Source organism: Apis florea, unplaced genomic scaffold (assembly GCF_048593485.1).
Source record: "Apis florea isolate Af1SG1 unplaced genomic scaffold, ASM4859348v1 contig_3785_pilon, whole genome shotgun sequence".
NCBI lineage: Eukaryota > Metazoa > Arthropoda > Insecta > Hymenoptera > Apidae > Apis > Apis florea.
In genome coordinates, this window is record NW_028256852.1 from 299595 (window position 1) to 321349 (window position 21755).

Below are 21755 nucleotides of genomic sequence, written 5' to 3' on the forward strand. Positions count from 1 at the left end.
TCTGTAGTTTATTGAAAAAAGAAAAGAATCTATATGTTTGTATATGTATTCACTTTATATAATGTAAAATTTTATGAATTAAATTTTTAATTTATATAAAATAAAGTTCATTCTATCATTAGAATAATTTTTTTCTAAATATTTAATAATACGGAAAAATATATAAGCGAATAAATTAAATGAATGAATTCTTTAATATAATTTTTTAATATAATTAACGTATTTCTCAAATCTTACATATCTAATCTATAATAACTAAAAGTTCTATAAACAAAAAAATTAATATTGATATTAAAGAATGTTTAAGATATTATAAATTTTTTGTTTTCTCACATTCTAATTTTTCACAGAGCTAATAGAATTATTTTAAAAATAAAATTTTAATTATGGAAAAATAAAATTTAAAAATATATTTAACTATGAAGAAAAATAAGATTTTTTAGAAATATTGAAATATCATTCTTGTCAAAATAAAATACTCTTGTAAAATAGAATACTTATTGGTCTTCAAAAAAGTGAAGTAGAACACTTATTTAAAATCATTTAAGTATTAATTTTTTGTGAATAATCATAAATATATTTATGAAATTTTTTTTTATATATTAAATATTATTATATTTTTATAATAATAATATATTATTATATTTTTCTATTTTTTTTATATATTTTTTATATATATATATACATAATTACTCTATGCCAATATTCTATTTTTCTCTATATTATGTATTTTAGAAAAAGTTTAATATGTATATTTTAATTTTAAATAAAAAATCGATTAAATTACCAAAATATAATATAAAAATTATAAAATGCAATATTTTATTTATTGTAATAGTCCTTCAATATTAAAATTAAAAACATCACTATCGAAATTTCTATATTTCAAATTTTTCACATTTTAATATATACAAGAAAACTTGTCTTGAGAGAATTGTAATCAATCATAAAATACTTTAACTATATTTACTATACAATATCTTTCATACTATACAATATTTTCTATTCTTAATCTTGCTGTAATCCTCGATTTAATTATTTAAGATTTATACTTAAAATCTTAAAAACAAAAGTATCTAAGATAAAAATTTGTTTTTTCAATTTCATTTTTTAATTAAAGAACTAAGGAAATATAGAAATATTATATCTTTTATTTAAAAAATTGGTTCGTTCTATTAAAGTTATTTATTTACAACAATTTGTTCATGATAATATAATAATTACGACAACTATACTTTCTTGAAATATAAATGTTATTTATATTAAATATAAATATAAATGTTTATTGTCGAAATAATTTATTATTGAAAAGATATAAAATATGTAAATAAACATAAAATAGGAAAATACGTAATTATTGAAAATACATAACATATAACACATAAATCTTAAATTATACGATGACAAAAAAAGATTTGTGCGTTATTTCTAGCAATTTCATTAACAAATAATTTATAATTTTAAGCAAAAATAAAATTAATATAATAGTCATTACTATTTACTTTTTATTATCATATATTATTTATTTTTCTATTTTATCATAGTAATGATATATATAATAGTAAAGATGGAAATATTTCATTTTGATGATTGCTTTTTATTTTATTTAATTAAGATTATTTTGTGATTTTTGGATAAAAAAAAATATATTATTAAATTTAAATATTATTATTTTTATTTATATTATTTATACATTTTTAACTGAAAACAAAGATTTCAATATAATATCAAGAAAATATTAACAATTATATTCATAATAATTTTGATCAATATTTTTAAGGAATGGTAAAATCAAAAACCATAAGGATTAAGAAAAAGAATAATTTCTCTTTTCCTGAAGAATTATAATTGTAAATGTTTTGTAAATTTATGTTAATTTATTTGATGAAAAATTATCAGTAAGTTTATATTATAATATATAGCATTATATATATAGAATTATACATATATAGCATTATATAAGTGCATTATATACGAAATAAACTTTGTTTCAATTATAATTTCATTTTAAATTTTGAATATTTCATATATTTCAAAACATAGCTATCTTCATGTATGATTCAATTCATGATTCAATATGATTATGATTATACAATTATATAATTCAATTTAAATTCTCAAACCGATCCCGTCCGAATTCTTGAGACATATTCTAAAATCTTTCCAAGCTATTATTAGTACATATATATATATATATAATATCATAATACAATATAACCAAAAATAATATACAACAAAATTATAGATTGATTTGAACTAAATTGAAAGTTCGAAAAATGTACTTTTTATTTAAGAAATCATATTTTCATTTAAAATTCTAGAAAAAAGATTAAAAAAAAGTTTTACATCTTTTTCTAAAAAATAGTTTATATACACCACGATTTACGTATTGGTTTATGCATTACAAACATTACAAACCTTTTTTTAACAAATTGACACAATTGTAACACATTTTCCTTTTTTCCCTTGAATATGAGAAATTTCTCTCTCTGGCTCCACGTGATCATATGTTGCCTCGTTCGTGTTTCCTTTTAGCTTTCAAAGCACCGTTGATAATAGGTGCTCCATTTCATTATAGAAATTGAAGAATCTCTCGCTTGTTACATGTATAATGAGGAACGAGGATTATGCGATAACTGTATCCAATGACCGACACTCCTTGCGAAAACTTTTATTCGAGATACAGTTGTTCGATTAGAAACAAGGTAACTAATATCACATGAAAGTTTTTTTCTTGAATGCGTGCTTCAAAGGATTAATTAATGTGTTCGCTCGTTTGGGAAGCGCTTGAATTATTTTGTATGCGGAAAAGAATACTTATAAAGCGGAAAAGAAATACTTATTAAGTTAAAAACAAGTTTTAATTAAGATTTAATATTGTTATTGATTTTCTAGCTTGAGTACAAATTTAATTAATAAATTTAATAAAATTATTTTTTAATAATTTTCTAATAAGAGAAATCGAAACAATTAAAGAAAATTATTTTTGCAACTTAAATATTTCTATATTTATTTCTATATTATATTTGTCATAGATGAAATTTTCATATAATAAAAAAAAAAAAGAGCGAAATAATTTGATCGCATCCGAGCAGAGCGAGCTGTGTGTTACGGAAAGTAAAATAGGAAATTGTGTGTGTGACATTGTAGGATGAAGAGAAAAAAGACAGCAGAAAATTCGAGAAAAATGATGAAATACCTAGCGAATTCGAGTGTTGCTTTTGTACTACGAAGGTATTTACGATCACTAACATTGTTCCTTAGGCGGCACTACATACACCAATGGGCTGTTGAGAGAATTGGGACCAAGGGGACTAACTTTTCTCTCTCTCTCTCTCTCTCTCTCTCTCTCTCTCTCTCTCTCTCTCTCTCTCTCTCTCTCTCTCTCTGTGGATTATTTGGATTATTTTATATTACAATTTCTTTTTATTGCTTTTTGTCTTTGCTAATAATGTCTGATCGTTAGAGAAAATAAATACTATCACGCGAGATGGTATATTCGTTTGTCCCCTGGCTTCTATTGTTTGTCCGCTATTATTATATACATTCTATTATAGCCGATGCACAACTTTGTCCATATGTATAGTCCACTGGGTGTATGCACTGCCTCCCTTCTCACTTTCAACAGAGCACAACTTTTCCATTGACACGATACCAATTCATTCAAAGCTTTAGACGCAACCGTAGCTCTCCTTTACACTAATTTGACTTGCGTGTAAACTCGCAATTTTATAGGTCAAGGCACGGGCATCGTCATCATCGTTTATGTCCGGAGCGAGATCACACCACTTAACGAAACCCGAAAGCCTTTAGCTCTAATCACATATAAATCTTTTTCACCTAATTCTAAATAGAGTATTCTAGTTTACTCTAGGAGAAAGTTTACCCAGTTCACAGTGGCATGTCTAGAAATGTAGTGATCATTTTAATTAAAAAGTTTTTAGATTTTTTTTTGGCAGACAAAGCAGAAAGCAAAAATCTTTCTAACATCATTTTTTAATTTTTTGTAGATTTATTACATATCATTATTTTGACTTATTTTATTTATTTTAACTAGTTTAAAACTAATCTATAATAAGTTGATAATAAGTTAATAATATATAATATAGTTTATTAAAAATTTAGACTGCAAAAGATTAATAGTATTTATTTATTTTATTTAGAAAAAATTACAGGAAAATTTTTAAGAAAAATTCAATTTTTCTTAAATAGAAAACCGTATTCTATTCACTTGTATTCTAAAAAACCAACTAAAATTATATATTTATATTCTATTCTATACTTATATTCCAAAAAATGTTTTAAATTTATAATGAATATTTCTATATTTATTGAATCACATATTCTTTTAATGTAACCTAATTTCTTGAATTAATTTTATTATTATATTTTTTAAAAATATAAAATATTATCTTATTTTTAAAAATTCTATTGTTTTAGAAATTTAATATCTTTCTCTCTGTGATACTGGGTATACTAATTATTGGGTGTAACATAAATATTAGGTATTTGCGAAGTAAACTCTTTTTTTTTTATTATATTAAGTAATTAATATTTCTATATTAATTTCTATAATTGAAACAAATAGAATTGAAGACAAATTTAGAAAAATGAAGATATTATTTTTTTTTAATTATTAATAATTAATTTATCTATTTGATTATTTTTTAACAATTTTCAATTTAAATATTATCTTTATTTTTATTTAATTAAAGTATCATTCTTTTAATAATTTTTTAATAAATTTTTTATGCGATTTTTGCATTGTATATACATATACAAATATGTCACTTATTACTATTATAAATTTTTATTAAAAAAACATCATTTTCTTTTTTCCAATAATATGATTCTATTATAATATATAATGATTCTATTCATTATTGCAATTAATTAATTTCATTTTTTCATAATGTATTGTTTTCATAATTTCTTATATAATGTGATAAAATATTTTAAATTGCAGTTATTCGCATATGCCTATTATATATATTTATTTAAACAAATATATTATTTTCTTTCTCTTTCTCTCTTTTTCTTCTTCTCTATATATATAATTTCCTGCTTTCAAGTTTAAAATAAATGTCAAAATTGCACGCTAGATTCGTGCATGAATCACGCTGACAATCGTTGGAGATACTAGATACAAAAGAGAATTTACTTATGTTCAAGCAATTTGTTTGCAAATTGTTAATAATTCAAACAAATGTTTTAATATGAAACAATATTTCAATTGAACATCATCAAACATTTCATTGAAAATTTTTCGATAACAAATATTTGTTACAACAATTAAATTATATATTATACATTACGTAATATCAATATTTCAATAATTATAATTTTATAATGAAATTAAAAACAAGATATATAATCTAAAATACTTTTATATTATTCTATTTATTCTTATATATATTTATATATATATATATTTTTTTTATTATTTTATTTTTATTCTTGATACTTATGTTATTTAGATTCAGTATATTCAAATTTTTATCATAAATATAAAAATATTTTTATTCAACATTATAAACATTTACATATCGTATAAAAAAAGTTGCCAATAAAAAATATTATATACAAATATTTCTTGTATTTAATTCATTGGTACTTTATAATATACGTATAATTTATGACATTCATAAATATTTGGATAATTGATAATTTAATGTAAACTTGATAATTTGATATGATAATTCATCAAATTATTTAATTAATTATTTTATTATATTATTTTATTTATGTACATATAAAATAATTATTATATAGAATAACAGTAATAATAATCAAAAACAGAGAATTTAATTTTTAAAAATTATTTGAAACAGTTACAAGAATATGACAATATTAGAATTGTGTAATAACGTAAATGTTAAAATTTTATATTCTTTATTATTATTATGAACAAAATTATTGATATCTTTATTATATTATGAGATAATAATTTTCAAAAATTTCAATAATTTCTTAATATTTCTTTTTATCACATTTCTTCTAATGATAAAAATTTATATTTATTTTTATATCTATTTTTGTTCGAATTTCTTTAAAATTTTCTTCTTTTGAAAGCAGGAAATTATTTTTTAGAGATATTTATCTTATACCATGACTAAATGTCTTAAATAAATGATATTGATTGATTTATTAGTTCAATTTCACTAATTCATTGGCTGCATAGAGCAAAAGTCATGCATAGATTTTCATTCATCTCATTATCGTGGCATGATCGAGTAAGATTACATATAATCTGACTGATTTAGTGAATGCCATGTTGAATCGTCTTTGTCAACGTGTTATATTTTTATTTAACAAATTATTAATTACGGTATCTTTCAAAAATTGTATAATTCGTTTCTTTTCTTTTTATTTTTTTTTTTTTATTTATCTTTTAAAATGTATATTAAAAATAATGCATACTAAAAGCAATCGCTAGAAACACTATGTTCTAACAGTTAATTGATTTATACAAGTAGATACATTTTTAAAGTGTTTAATAAAAAGTGTTTAATTAAAAATAAAATTTAAATTGATAAATATATACTTACTATATACTATATACTTGCATAAAATACAGCCAAAAAAATAAAATCCTTAATTCATTTCAAGAAATTATATAAAATATAAAAAGAAGTTATTAAAATTTTATTTTTTTTTTTTAAATTTAATAAAAGAAATATATCGATGTAACGGATACTTTTATTATCGATATTTTTATCTTTAATAACAAAATCAGTAAACAATTCCATGTAACTATAATTAGAAAAGTGATTCTGAAAATTTCAAATAGTGTATATACAATATAAAATATATAGATATTTTATTTATTTGCTAAACAATAATTGACAAAATAAACATTATTAATGTTAAACAACAATTATAAAATATATATAGTATTTTTAGCGATTTTAATCCATTTATACATCATTTAGCGAAAAATAAGAGAAGAAATATAAAAAAAGTTATATCAGGCGAAATGAATGCAATAATGACAAATACGATTCTGCAGTTGCGACACTTGCTCACGTAGTACTATTAAATTTCGATAATCAAATTTTATATGAACAATCGAAGTTTACGTGACAAAAAATTATATACAAACTTATATCATATCAAATAATTTTCAAAAATCATTGTTACGCGAGCTGGTAGCCAAATAAAAGGCAATGCTCGAATTTCGTTGATAAATAATACTGTTATACTTATACAATCGTCACTTTTCAATTTCCAGAGCGTACAATTTCTATTTCAATTTTTTAATTGGTCGTATCTTCTCATCTCTTTTTAATCATTTTCAATTTTCAATTTCTTTTTATTATTTTCAAATGAATTTTTATTAAATTCAATGCATCTTTGTTTCGAGATGATAAATTTGAAACACAGAATGTATGCTTTTTATGAATAACGATCCGTATTTTGGATCATTTGAACCCAATACACGATCTCAAATTTATGGATGAAAAGAAGTCAAAGAAATGATTTATAAATAACATTCAATTCTTTTCGAATTTTATTAATATATGATTTATAAATAAAAATTTTATATATATATATAATTATTTAAAACTTTATTAAAAAGTTAAAATAAAAAGCTTCAAAGGCTATAATAAAAATTTAAAATCCAATTGAAAGATATTAAATATTTTAATTTTCCAATAATTTTCAATTTTTATTTTCAGTGGATGTATAAACTAATTATTTATTGAATAATTACAAAAATATGCATAATTGCATTCAAACAATATTTATAAAAAATACATATAATATACATAATCTATAAAAGTTTTTATATAAATTATTTAATAAATAAAAGAGAATTATTCGCATTATTATAAATACGAATAAAAATTTATAAAAGAACAGAAACGAAGTATAATCATAATTTATTAAATTTGTAATAAATGTAATTTTGTAATTTGTAAAAATATAATTTCGTAATTTAAATATAATAAATAACAAAAATTTATTTGAAATATTATTAAAAAATGGAAATATATATACAAGAAATCATTGAACATAATGAATTGCAAAAACTTTCAAATAATGTAAGAATTATAAAAAATTAATGAATATAGTGATTTTTTAATTTATATCTGTATTTAAAGATTTTTATGCTATCTAAATGAAAATCAAAACTCTTCTTATATAAATAAGAATAACTCTTCTTATATAAATGAGAATATTTGTTTTAAAAAAAATTATAATGTTTAAAATTGTATTAATTTATATTTTTATAGTTTTTTAAATTAAAAATTAAAAAAAAAAATAAAAATAAAAAATTAATATGTATATTACTTTTTTTATGCTTTAATAACAAGGTTTTCTACAGATCTTTTTTTTCAGCAGATTCTAAGAACATATCTATTTTGCTTAATAATAAATCTGATTCTGTTACCAAAGGTATCAAAATAAAAATAAATAAATAAAATTAAAATAAATAAAAATAATTTTTACATTAATATTTATATCTATCAATTATCCATCGTATTGCATATAAATATTTATAAAATGGATGTATGAGAATGAAAAAATTTTTTTCTATTTAAATAAAAAAAATATTTTATATTCATTATATTTAAATAAATATGAACTTTATATTATCTTTATGAAATATAATAAAAACAAACTATTATTTTTTTATTTTTAAAGTTACATACTTATTTTTCTACATAATTATTATCTGCTGTATATATTTAATATATTAAAAAATTTATATTAAAAAATAAATATATAATTTTAAAAATAAAGAATAAATGTTTTTTTTACTGGTGTTTAAAATCTCGTTCATTTTTTATTTAAACAAACATCTAAAATTGTTAGTAAAAAAGTAAAAAAAAAAAATAAAAAAAAAGAAACTAAAGATTAAACTAAAATTAAAATTTATAAAAAAAAATGATTTATATATAAAGCAATAAAATTTTAATTAATTTTAAATAATTTTAAAAATCACAAGATAGAATAGATTATATTCACTATTCTATAAAAAATGTCGAGATGTAAATAGATTATATTGAACTTTTTCAGTAAATAATTAATAAATAAATATAGTTAAATAATTAAATACAATTATTTTAATAATATTTACATCAAAATATATTCTAAATTAATCATTTTTCGATATACATTTAATTAATATTTTTTTATAAAGAATTAAAAACTGCATCGATTGATGTATAAAAAAATATACGGTTCTATTTAAAAATGAAAGTTGATTTTTATGTGTTCTTAACATGTCTATCTACAAAAAACTAATATTAATATATACATCTCTTAAAAATATTTCTCATTGCGAATAATAATAATGATGTAATTCAAAATAATAATATGTATTAATGAGACATTCCGTATTTTTCTTTTTTTACACATAATATTTCACAAATAAATTTTTTTTTCTGTTATATTAAGTTATGAAATATATTTCGTAAATTTAATGAAATATAATTATCAAATATTATCAAATTTTTTTTATATTTATCTCTATTTCTTTATAATTTTTTATTCATATTTATACAATGTGAATATTTTTTTCTTATTTATTAAATAATTTATCTAAAAAGAATATTTTAATAAGATTATAAAAATAATTTTAATAAGAATATAAAATATACATAATATATATTTTTTAAATATTATATAATAAATAATACAAATAAATATATAATTAATATATATATAATAAATAAATAAAATAAATATATATAATAAATATTATATAATCATGTAATATTTTAATTAAAAGTATTAATTAATGCAAATATTTTAACATAATTATCAATGTGAGAATATTGATCTTCCTTTATAAACATGTATATATATAGATGGGGAACATTAAAAAAGAAAATATATTAAATAAGAAATACATGTATAAATAAAATGATCATAAAAATTCATCATTTATGATATCAACTTCATAAAGTATAAATCATTGAATTAATTTGTGCCTAAACGGAATGCCTTAAAACTGATCAAAATATGTGACAAAAATGAATTTTAAATAAATCTATTTATAAAATCTGAAAAGATACAAAAATACAGAAGTAAAATATATTAATATTATAAATCGATTATAGTTTATTTTGATCATTTCTTTTCATCTTTAAATATTTCTTTTTTTTTATTTTAGACTTTTTATTTATTATGTTTAAAAAATTATAATTATTATATTATTATAAAATAAAAGATGAAATACAATGAAATTAGAAAAAATTTTTAAAAATATTCCCTAAATAGAAATTAAATTATATTAGAATTAATTCATAATTCTTAAAATCAAATTATATAAATCGAAATAATTTATTATTAGTAAACAAAAAAATATTAATAAATTCATCAAATCTGTGCATAATCAAAGAAGAATTAAAAATCTAATTCTTATAATTTTTGTAATATTATAAAAGAAATTAAAAGTCTCTCATATTTAAAATGCTAAGAAATGTATTCCATAAAATAGTTAATTACTTCGAGATTTATAGAAACATCGATGATCAATAGATTGGATCTAGTGATTAAAATATAGCTATATGCTATATCATAATTATATTTAAAAATAAGTATATCTTGTTTCAGTGCATATATTCAGATATCCATTTCTTATATTTTTTCTAAAATATATTTTTTAAAATAAATAATCATTTTTAGGATATCTTTTATTATTATCTAATAATTATATTTATTATTAATTTATCTTATATTTAATCGTAATAAATCTAAATCTTATTATTTCCATATCCATAATTCATATTTATAATTTTGTTAGACAAAAATTGTTTACAACTCTTGAAAAAATTTTGTATTATTTTTATATTCATAAAATATATCAACAAAATTTAACCAAAAAAAAAAAAAAGAAAAAAATTAAAATATCTAAATATTTTGTATTCTATTTGATAAATAAAATGAAAAATCCAATTAATCTGATATCATGTAATGGGTTTAACAATACATGCTTGTTTCATTTTTCATCTTTTCAGCATGCTGTCTTTTAGAAACAGAAATATTCCGAATAACAAGCACGATAACAGCTAACATATATAGAATTTTTGCAATGATTCAATGAATGTTCATATTGTGACTTGTTGCATCCAATAGGTCAGTTCTGGCAAGCTTTGGGAATACAATTAACAAACAACTGTTATTTTACTTAAGTTTTTGCACCTTACAGGCTTACATATATACTTGTATATGTATTATCTTCGTTTAAATTACTGTTAAATGAGTTTACAAATTGAAAGATTCTGGATCGCAGGCGAGTATAATGTCGAAAGTAAGAAGATCATGTTAAATAGATTTTCAATTATTTAGAAAGCATATAAATCAATTTTTTTCCTTCTTTTATTCTATTTTTAGAATATATAAAATATATAGAATATATGAAAAAGTTATTTTTTTTTCAATTAAATGAATGTGCGTAGCTTTCGTCATTAGATTAATATTTTTCTTGAATTTAAATTATAGTTTCTTATAGAATGGAATATACTAATATTAGTATTGGAATAGTATTGGAATTAGTAATGAAATATACTAATATTAGTATTAAATTATACTAATATACTAATATAATAATAATAATTAATATTAAATTATTAATATTAAAGTATTAAAGTATTAAGTATTAAATGTAAAAATCTATTAAACTATTAGTTAAAAAAATTAAAAAACTTAGTTTTAAAATCTAAAAAAAAACAATATAAAAAAATTTTATAGAAGAGATCTTGTAACATCCATTGAATTATGATTCTTATTAAAATTTCTTGTTAATTATGTAAAAAGTATTTAATAATGAGACGACAAAATTTTATGCACAAGTTAACAATGATGATTTTATCTTCGATTCGATTTTCTTAACTTCAATAAATAACAAAAACTAGATAAATTTGACTTTTGATATGCAACTTTATTGATATTTTTTAACTAATAGAAGTAAATATCATTTGCTGATGAAAGATACGCCATTTTATATAAATTTTTAGGATTCGTCCGATATTGAAGGCGACGCTTGGTTTGCGGCGGTTCGTCTTCAACAAACCGAGACTTTTTACCTTGGTCATGTTTCTAGGAATACAAAGAGTTCAGAGATGCGGAAAATATAATGCCACTGGCGACTAGCGACTTTCGTAACCCCATCTGCCAGGAAATGAAGTCAATGCGATCCGGAGTCATGTCAATAGAACCATCCGCACATCAGCAGATTTTCGCAACAGAGATGAAGATATCCGCGCTGCAACCAATGGATACCACGAGTTATGGAAAAATATACAACGAGCAAGGGAGCGTAGACAGCTCCGATACGTATGCCAGCTGTCAAACTCATCCATCCCATTCGCAGGTATAGCATGAAATTGATAGATTGCAAGAATCTATAAATAAAAATTCAATCTTATAAAATATCTATGATGTTATTTTCTTTCTTTATATTTATTTTTTTTTTGTTTCAATATAGATAATATTGATTAATATTTCTTTTTTTCTGTTTTCTTCTCTTTTATATATATATATATATATATATACACATGTATAATATGTTTAAATTTTTTTTATAAATATATACAATGAAATTTTCTATTTTTTTAACAATAATTTATAATATATAAAATAATAAAAAAGAGATCTAAGATTTTAAATCATTATGAAGCATAAAAGATATTTAATCGATGTAAAATCTACAATTATGATTTAAAAAAAAAAATTTTATATAATTATTATAAATATTTTTAATTATAAAAATTTTATATAATTCTTTTTTTTTCAATTCTGGATATATTACAATCAATTCTCGTAATAAATAAAAATAAGTATTCTTCTTAGCCAAATTTATTGTATAGTTCTAAGAAATAGTGCCTTATATATATATGTGTGTATATATATATATACACAATATATATATAATTTAAATTAAAATCATTGTTAATATTTTTCATGTTTTTCTTCTATTATAACTTGTACTAACTCATATCGTATGAATATATGTATATATATATTTATTTATTTATAGGAAACTGAGAAAGATTAATACATTTTTGAAAAAGAAGATTGTATAAAAGAAACTAAATAATATTTTAATGATCTTTCTGCATATTTATATTCAACATTCTATTCTTTTAAAAAAACATAAATTTTTTAAATTTAAGTAAAAAATCTATTTAAAATGTTTTTTTATAAATATCTTAAGCTTCTGCATTAATGGAAAAGAATATATGAATATATAATTATGGAAGACATAAGACATAAAAACGAAATAGTTTGTTCCGTATAAATTTCACAATGAAACATTTTTGTCCAAATGTTATATCAGTATATTGTCTGTGGCATTATATGGAATGCATTTAATATTAAATTTAATACTTATTTGGCTTTAAATATAAATATAAGAGATTGCAATAAATGCAACTTGCTTCTTCATTTTCATCTATATTCTCAATACCTGTATCAAAATCCATAATATTAACATTAACATATACATACAATATTAGAAAAACCACAATTAAGATTTACTGAAGTTAATAAATATTCTATTCGTAATTTTTTCGTAAATTTTTTTGTAAATTTATAATATTATAAAATTTGGATAAAAAATTGTATTTTTCTTATTTTTATATTACATGTCTAAATAATATTATTTTATTGATTTTGTATTTTTTAGTTCTTATTCCTATTAGTTTATTTTTATTAATAACTTTTAATAAAGCATTTTTAATATATCATCAGATGAATTTATTTAACAACTTTTCCATTTAAACGATATTTATTAAAATATACAAATTTCTATTATAATTTGTTTGTTAGAGAATATTTATTATAAATTGTAAAAGAATACATTATTTTAGGAAGATATAATACATGTATCAAATCTCTTAATTATGTCTTATATCTTCTCAAACATAGAATTTTTCGCAAATATAAAAATATATAACTTTAACTTTTATTACTAATATTTAACTTTAAATTGAAAGCAGCGAGAATTGACATATAATATTGAATATATTTTCATTTGAAGTTAATGATATTTCATAAAATTCAATACATAATGATAAAAATATAAAAAAATATAATATATATATAAAATAAAAATTTATATTTTTCAGCACGAAAACGTATTTTCTTTACTAATATAGCTTTAGGCTAATAATTAGGTTAATTTGCTTAAAATAATTATAACTTAATATGACCTATGACAGAGCATCATATACTAAAGCATACGCTTATTTCTTATTTTTAATGTCGAAAATATAAAAATGTATTCAATCTTCCTATATATCAATCCTTCCCAGTCTTCCTTATAAAAGATATTAATATTCAATACTTTTAAAAAATCGATTCTTAAATTAAAATACGAAAGTTAATATACAAAAATGTTATTTGAAATTTATTTATTAAGTCATAAGCAATTTAAATTTTCGTTAGATGAAAAGAAATGAGCAAATAAAAATAAAATTTTCTCTATCTTCTCTATATATCTCTTTAATAAACACAAACTTTAATTGCTTATAACTTATATATATATATATAATAAATAAACTTCAACATTATTTTATATCTTTTGTATATTTTTTATTTGGCCTCTAAAATTAATATCCCAAAATATTCTATAAATATATTAATATTTTATATATACATTCTAATATTTCTTGTTTCTCACATTATACAATGTGAATTTTTTCTTGTTATAATGAAATTTTTAAACAATTTTTCAGCAAAAATTCACATTAATCCTTCCAATAAAATTTATTAAATAATATAATAATATAATATTATAATATTATAAAATAAATTTTACATTAAATAAAAAGTTGATGTTTTATGATCAATATTGATTAAATTTTTTATTTTCTTTGATAAAAATAATATATAGAATAGACATATAAAATAACATTTTCAATCAATTATTTAAATATCAGCCATTTTATATTGTATGTATAACTTATATATAGTTGTAAAGTTTTTATTTACCATTCGTTATTGTATGATATGCACAAAGTTATTGTATATACATATATTTTTACATTGATTATTTCAACAACAGGAACGAATACTAATTATCATAGGTTTCTTCTGCTGGCCATTCGGCGGATAATAATAAGGTACAATACTATCATACTGCCGAATTAAATTATAAATTTTTATTTTAATGCGAATAAACATTGAAATTCGCAATTTACAATATTTTTTTCTATTTAACAAGATACTAAGATTTTCAATTAAAATTGTAAATAATTTTGACAAGCTTGAAAAGTAAATTATCAAATTTGTTTTGAATGAAACCGAATGTAGTTTAGGATTCCACAAAACCTAAAATTCCTATAACCTAGAACATTTTAGATTAAAAATTCCTAAAATTTAGAATTAGTTTTATAAAAATATATAATAATAAGTAAGCTTTTAGAAATAGAATGAGATATAAATTTACGAAAAATTCAGTTGAAAAAAAAATATTTACTTATGAATGCATTGTTTTTAAAAAGCAAAAAAAAAAAAAAAAAAAAAATAATGTTTTCAATTACGTTTTCAATCATTTCATTAATTTATTTTTATTTTGTTTGATAAATTGCTGTAAATATATTTTAGCATGTTTTTTTATAATATATAAAACTTATACATAATTCTTCCTTTTTTAAATAAATTGGTGATTTAATTTAATTCAATTTTTTAATATAATTTAAATTATTAAAATATAAATATTTGAAAATAATTATATACATTTTATTTAAATTATATATAGATTAAATTATATACAACTATATATATACAACAGTATAAACTACTCATTGTATAGAAGATTACATTAAACAAAAAATTCATTTAAAAAAGATATAATACAATAATTATTTTTTTTGTCTTTTTTTTGCATTGAACTATTGCATTATTGAAAATTAATTTTATTTTATTTTTTAAATAAAATATTTTATATAAATACTTTTTATTCAAATAATAGATAAATTTATTATAAATAGTTAATTAAATATAACTATTAATATAAATGATTTATAAATGATTTCATATCTAGTAATCAAATATTGTAAAAAATTCAACATGTCCTATTAAGACAAAAACTTTAATAACTAATTCATCTTTTAAAATTCACCCTCTAAAATCAATTTCTTCATAATATTTTTTCTCTTGAAAATATTTAAATTTTTTTTGAAATATTTTTTTGACTAATTTAATATAATTTGTGAATATTTTAAAATATATTAATTTCAAAAACCTTATGTTATAAAGTATATAAATTTATGATATAATGTAATAATGCACTATTTCACAGGGTGATTTGACTGAGGAAGCAGACAGTAATCTCTATGTAAATCCCCTGGAAGCTGCAGAAAAATGTGGAAATAGAGTGAAGAAATCTGCTTCCGGTGAAATTGGACGTAATGCCGACGCGTCACCGAGTGTTGAGTCGTTAAAGGATCTTCGTCCCTTTAATGAAAGCAGCAAGATTATTCTAAACGATACAGTGCCCAAGCATAGAAAAATTCGCATTCAGGAGGTATGTTTCTTATTTTCATCATTTTTAATTTCTTCCTCAATTGCCTATGCACGCGTATTCATAAAATATCTATTAAATGCTATTTATTCATCAAATAATATAAAACTTCTTTAATTGTTCTTTTTTAATTATAAAAAGTTTTCAAAAAAATAATCTTAAAATTTTCGCATTTGAGTTATATTTATTGTATATCTTATATATTCAAAATTCCCTATATATTCAAAGTCCCTATAAATCAATTGCAAACATATATAGATTTATATTTTTACGACCATAACTATACATTGAAATTTATCTTATATAAATATTTATTATAAAAAATATAAATTATTATAAAAAAGATATAGAGAAATATAAATATAGAAATTTATCTTTCAATTTATAAAAATTTGACTATTGCTTGAACTTAAAATAAATAATAATTTTATAATAATAATTTTACATATTAAATATTAAATATAAATTCAGTGCATTGTAAAATGTATAAGAATATATTTTTTTTTAAATTTTAAATTTTTTAAAATTTTTTTTAAACTTAAAGGACACATTTTAATGCATAAGATATTACAAAAATTGAATTTTTGAAATATCTTGATATACAAGATATTTACTATGTTATAATAATGAAAGTATTAAGAAAAATTTTTAAAAGAAATTTAAAAAAATAAATTTTTTTTAATTTTTTAAGAATTGAGAACTAAATATAAAAAAGTCTGTAAATATTTTATTATATTTAATATAATAAACTTTATTATAGATTTTTATCTTTTCTTATAATATAATTTTTTTGTTAATTAATAATGAATTTCTAAAATATAAATACAAAATTATTTAAGATTAAAATAGAATTATTAAGATCAATAAATATAAAAAGACAAAATTTTGATTCATATTGTCAATAATATATTGTTATAACATTTTGATAGTCAAAAAATTTTTTTTGTTTGAAAATTTTATTTTTAATTGTATACAGTCTTTTTTATGTTCAGTTTTCATTCATTTTCCATCATTAAAATAAAAATATTATATGTATTTTAATTTTTTATCATTGTACACGATAATTGTGCATGATGAATATTACATTTAATGTTCACTTTTTCTTCATTGTGTGCGTCATCAAATTCTAAATTTGGCTGATGAGATGAGTATAAGGTTTTCGGTACGGTAATAAATAAATGATTTTGAATACGAACATTTGCAAGATTTAATTTTAAAACGAGAAATGCATGATTTTCATTAGTATGTAGTTTTATCTTAAATATATATACATATATATATTGATATTTTAAAATATCACTTCTATTATATTTTTTTATAATTTTAAATCATGATGATAGTTCGCACGATATAATTCTAGTTCTGCAATTTCTTAATTTTTATATAGCTTTTATTTTCTATTTTTTTATTATCTTTTGTTTTATAGTTTTAGAATACAGAATTATAAAATTTTAGAATAGAGAATTTTTCTATACATATATTATATATACATATATACATATATAATATACATAATATAATCCAATTTTTCATTTTTTACTATCATTATATATATAAGATATTCCATAAATTTCGATAAATAATTCTTCTATAATTTCAATCTGTAATTAAATTCAAACTTATAAAAATATAATTTTTTATATTTGAAAAATTTAAAGAATTTCAAGTTTTTTATTATTATACTTATTGGTTTAATATAAATGCATCATATTTTTTTATGATAACATCTTAAAATAAAAATATATTTTTTTAAAAAAAAATGTCATTAATTTTGAATTTAATTTGTAATTTAATTTTTTTTTAATTATAATATACTATATATAAAGTAAAATTTAAATTAAAATTAAAAATTAGAATATTTTTAATCTTATTAGAAATATATTTATTTAATACAAAATTTAAAATGTATAAACATAAATATTATTAAAATTTAATTGCTTAAAACTAAATCGCTAATTTTTATTTAAATTATTTCTAAATCTTTTCTAAATCTTTATTTCTAAATCTTTATTTATAAATAGAGAATTAAAAGAATTATTTATAAATTCTTTATTTATATAATATTATGTATGTATATATATTTGCATGTATGCATTTAGCTATTCTAGCATAATTGTACAGGGTAGAGAAATATTACTAAATATTTTTATTATTGATTTTATTATTTATTTTTTTATATTTATTATTTATTTTATTATTATTAGAGATATGGAAAAATTTTTTATTTGAAATTAATATTAATTTTATATGAAAGTTGTATAACGTCAAAAGAGCTGTATAGCATAATATGATAATAATAATTTTTTTATAGATAAACGATTTTTGGAGATTTCAAAGTCATTTTTTTAAATTAATTGCTGCATTTTTTTAAATTTGTTATCCTTGACAGATAATATAGAGAATATTTTAAAAGAATTGTAAAAAAAAATTCCTTGTAAATTTTTCTTTTTTAAAATTATTCCAATCAATTAATATATGATTAAATAACAAAACTTATTTTATAATAAATATTCTTATATATTATACGAAATGATATCCGTTTGTATCGATACAATATTAAAATCCAGATTTGTGCATTTTTTATTATTTCCGGATTATTTCACAATTTTTATTGTTATCTTTTTTCGAATGTATAATATTTTTTTAAAATTTACCAAAAAAAGCAATCAATATATGATATAATATATATATATATATATATATATATATATATATATATATTATATCATATATTTTATATACAATATATCATATATATATATTATTGCATATATATTATATATATTATTGCAATCAATTCGAAAATGATAATAAAAAGTGCATAAGTTTCGACAATTAGGCGATTCTAATATTATATGATTTCAATATTACAAGATATAAAGAAATGCTATTTCGAACATTTATTATAAAGTTAAGATTTATTATTTAATCTTATATTTATTATGAAATGATTTCGAATAAATATTGTTAAACTCATTAAAACATTCTCTATATTATCAAAAATAGTATAGAGTATAAAAAAAGTATAGTAAACAATTTAAAAAAAATAAAGATGATTTTGAAATTTCCATAAAACTTTCAATCTACAAAAAAATTACTATTATCATATGATACTTTTTGTATTTTTATTACAATTTTTATATAAGAATTTATTAATAATTATTTATATTAACGATTTCTTATCAATTTTAATGCGCAATATATTGCCAAAATTATCATAAACAAATTTTATCTATGCATATTAATGCATTTTACTTTCCAAGATATACATAAAAATATTTTTTAATTTGATTCCTATGTTTGAATTAAGTTTTAAATTGAAAATTGGATTAGAATTAAATTAAATAATAGAAATAAAAATTGAAAAAATATCAGCATATAATATATTATTAAATGTTATTATATCAAAAAATACAATTATTCTTCTTGTTTTTAAAATTATATTTTTGTTGAAATAGAAATTCAGCAACTTAATCGTATCTAATCTAACAAAAATATGATTCAACATACAAAACATATACGAAATAATCTTATCTGTATTTGTTTACAAATATAAAATAGTAATAGAGTAAATAAATATCATAATATTTCAATCGGTATTTATATTATTCTTTTTTTATTTAATGTCGCATCAACATCAAGATTGTTAGCGATAACTTAAATTAATTAGACATTATAGATAATGAAATATATAAGATTTAATTTTGTGAAATAATTTAATATCCTTAATGAACTTAAATGAACTTAAAAAAAAAGTCTTGTATTTTCTTGTTCTCAAAGCTTTCCTTAAATAATGATTTTAATTTGAATTTATCACAAAGAATGATATATTTAAAATTAGATATTCTAAATTAGATATTCTATTGTCATTATAAAGAAAACTTTAGAAGGTTGTTCTTTTGAGATAATGTATGAATATATATGAAATTTAATAATGTATAAATTTTGGTACGACCAATTCTAATCTGTGAAATGACTATTTGGTCTCTTCTAAGTAATATTAATAATTTAATATTTGATAAACGAAAATATTAATAAATATTATTATCTACAGAAACTTTCGTTACAGTTCTGTTAACAAATTATTAACAAAAAATACTGGCCAATCACGAAGAGCGTAATAAAATTGATTATATGTTGCTGACCGAGCACGAATGAATCTATTCTGACTTCTATTATCTATCTATTATAACGCCAGTTTATTTTTTGCTTCTTTTATTAAATCATCCATGTACAATCCATATAGATAATTATAAATGAATTCAGTAGTAAAACTTAATGAATATGATATTTATTTATTTATTCAATTATTCATAATATGATTTAATATAATTTTTTATCAATAAAAAAAATTTATTATATTTAACACATTTTTTTCGAGATATATTGCTTAAATTTATTTGTGCTCGGTCGACAATGTAATCAACACTACTAAGCATGTGATTAGGCGTGTTAACAAAACTGTAACGAAAGTTTTTTGCAAAGGAAAATGTTGCTTGAAATTATCTCGGAAATCTTTAGTTTATAGATGTTCCAATATTTTTGGGACAGATAGATAGCGATTTGAAAAGATATTTGAATAAATTGATTTATTGGAGATAGTTGATACTTTGATTGCGAAAATAATACTGAGACGTTTTCTTCTGAAATTGAAAGGAGATACTTGATTTTTCAATTTTCAAGAAAACTTAAATAAAACTCATTCATATATTCCCGATATTATTCTCAAAACAGTATTATGTATAAGGTTCAATTTCTGAAAAACGGTTTTTTGTACTATTGAATCAATTATATTATAATTCAGTTTAAATCTCACAATGGATTTATATGTGTTCAAAAATATGTGTTAAATATATGTGTTAAAATTTGTTTATCTGCATGTATTAACTGCTATCACTTTTATATTTAATCGTAATTGCACTTTTTCTTAAAATTAATAATGTGAGCATTTTACGAAAAATATATTGTCAAAAATAATGTTTAATATTTCAATAAAATTTACCTATTCGAATTACCAAAATACTTTAACTTTTAGTGAAATATCTAGAAAAGATAATATATTTGATTTTATTATTGGAAAATTTAAAAATATAATTTATGTAACCAATTAAGAAATTTATTTAATAATAAATTTTTAAAAGAAGTTCTGTATAACATTTTCATTTTTATATAATATAATATAATAAAATCGTCTGCAAACAAGCTTTATCTGAAATGGATATCGTAAATATAATTTCATTTATAATCTTTCATCTATAATATCTTTTTCTACAAA

General features: G+C 18.7%; 1 protein-coding gene across 10 annotated transcripts in view; it reads left to right on the forward strand.

The window, feature by feature from the left end:
- The window catches only part of Shab (Shaker cognate b), a 73361-nt gene that overhangs the window by 39197 nt on the left and 12409 nt on the right, over nt 1-21755 (forward strand). For 7 of the 10 annotated variants that reach the window (XM_086915477.1, XM_086915472.1, XM_086915473.1 and 4 more), the window contains 4 exons: nt 3151-3234; nt 12056-12325; nt 15042-15077; nt 16259-16483. In XM_086915477.1, coding sequence (XP_086771603.1) covers nt 3151-3234; nt 12056-12325; nt 15042-15077; nt 16259-16483 — 615 coding nt within the window. The remainder of the gene's footprint in view (nt 1-3150; nt 3235-12055; nt 12326-15041; nt 15078-16258; nt 16484-21755) is intronic. The other 3 variants (XM_086915478.1, XM_086915479.1, XM_086915481.1) reach the window with 2 other exon arrangements.